The 1,626-nt window shown below is 58.2% G+C and overlaps 1 protein-coding gene across 1 annotated transcript in view; it reads right to left on the reverse strand.

Annotated features, from left to right (window-relative positions):
* Positions 1-673: 673 nt before the first annotated feature.
* LOC104157875 (nicotinamide N-methyltransferase-like) overlaps positions 674-1,626 on the reverse strand; it is a 1,359-nt gene continuing 406 nt past the window's right edge. Inside the window, exons 2-3 of the mRNA XM_009695386.1 lie at positions 1,222-1,429; positions 674-1,106 (exon numbers count right to left, since the gene is read on the reverse strand). Coding sequence (XP_009693688.1) covers positions 674-1,106; positions 1,222-1,429 — 641 coding nt within the window. The remainder of the gene's footprint in view (positions 1,107-1,221; positions 1,430-1,626) is intronic.

Raw genomic sequence — 1,626 nt, forward strand, 5'->3', positions numbered from 1 at the left:
CGAGCCGGAGGCGGTTGCTTTGGGGAGAGCATCGTTTCCACCTGCCAACCCTTTCTGCCCTGTTCCTGCGTGCGTGCTGGTGCCCGGCAGGTACATATTGCTGGGGCTGCAGCGTTTTGTCAAACATTTTTACAGGTTTACTGAAGAGATCAGCAGGTACTCTTTGTTCCGTGCCTGCTGAGGATTGTCTGGGCGCAAGGCGTGATGCTTCCCTTGACAGCATCCTTTTTTTTCCTCCCAACTTTTCAGACAGAGCACGCAGGATTTGTCCAGAAACCAGTCTGGGTTTAGACAATCTCGATGCCCTTGCAGCCAAACTTTTTTCCCCGTAAGAATGGATTTTGGTCTTAAAAAAGCACATCACCGCTGAAAGAGGAAGCTTCTCAGAAGGTCTACTCTGACGTGGGAGGATGGCAGGGAGGGGACTTGGGTGCAATCACTGTTTCTGGGCTGGGGTGAGCCGGCGGGGTTACCCCGAGCCTGGGCTGCTGGCACGCAGCCGGGGCTTCAACTGCTGGTCCTGTGAGTGTCGCATAAATCTCATGCCATGGACACTGTTAGAGCACTTGTGACTTTATTTGCTTTCAGATAAAGGGGTGAGAGGCTGTGGGTTACATCAGCAGGGCTTTTTGAAACCAGACACACTGCTGTTTCCCTCCCCAGTGCCCACAGGCTAGCCAGTGATGGCACGCTTGCGTGCCACGAGGCCCAACGTGGCGGTGCAGTCGGTGCGGGGGTCTTTGATCAGGTACTGCTGGACCTCGCTGAACTTCACGTCGAAGCCAGCAGCCTCCACGGCCTCCTCCACCATGTTTCTCTCCAGGTAGAGGCAGGAGAAAACCTGATTGCCGAAGCCATAGTAGGTTTCCTGGAGGACGGTCAGCATCACCAGGTGCCCCCCCGGCTTCACGAGGGCACCGATGTTTCTCAGGACGCTGCGGAAGGTGGCCAGGTCCTTGCAGGCAGCCTCCAAGCAGAGGGTGGAGACGATGCAGTCAGCAGGAGGCAGGGACACGGGGTCCGCGAGGTTGGCTTTGGTCACATCGCACTTCAGAACCTGCTTCACCTTCTTCCTCAATTTCTCCTCTTTCTCAGCCCACTTCTCCCTAGCGAGTAAATAAGCAAACGGATGAAGGCTCGTTAATGTGGGTGTTTAGCATCTGCGCCTGCGACTTCATGTACGTCGCGGTCGGCGGCAGGGGGGTAGGAAGCCAGCCTCACCTGTCCCCTTCCAGCTCACAAACGTATTTCACCACCGGCTGCCAGTCAAAGGCTCCCGCTTCCTTCTTCAGCCACCTCTCCAGCTCCCGGCGGTTCTGGTCCGTGTAGTCCAAGGCGATGATCTCCTGGAAGTGCTCGCAAGCCGACAGAAGCTGGTAGATGGTAGGGCCACAGCCGATGTCTATCAGGATATCGCCCTTCATCCCCTCTGGTGCAGAGTGGGTGGGGGGAAGACCGTCCCGGTGAGAATGGAGACCATGCCCCAGGACAGCAACGTCCCGCAGCTCCGTCGGGCCGTGCTTCCCCTAACCCACCTAGAAACGCGATCCGAAGCGCCACGGACCCACGGCACAGCCCCGTGCCCCCGACGCCCGAGGCTCTCTGGCGGGAGCCCGGCCGGGGGGC

This window comes from Cariama cristata, unplaced genomic scaffold (genome assembly GCF_000690535.1).
Source record: "Cariama cristata isolate BGI_N322 unplaced genomic scaffold, ASM69053v1 scaffold38282, whole genome shotgun sequence".
Taxonomy (NCBI): Eukaryota; Metazoa; Chordata; class Aves; order Cariamiformes; family Cariamidae; genus Cariama; species Cariama cristata.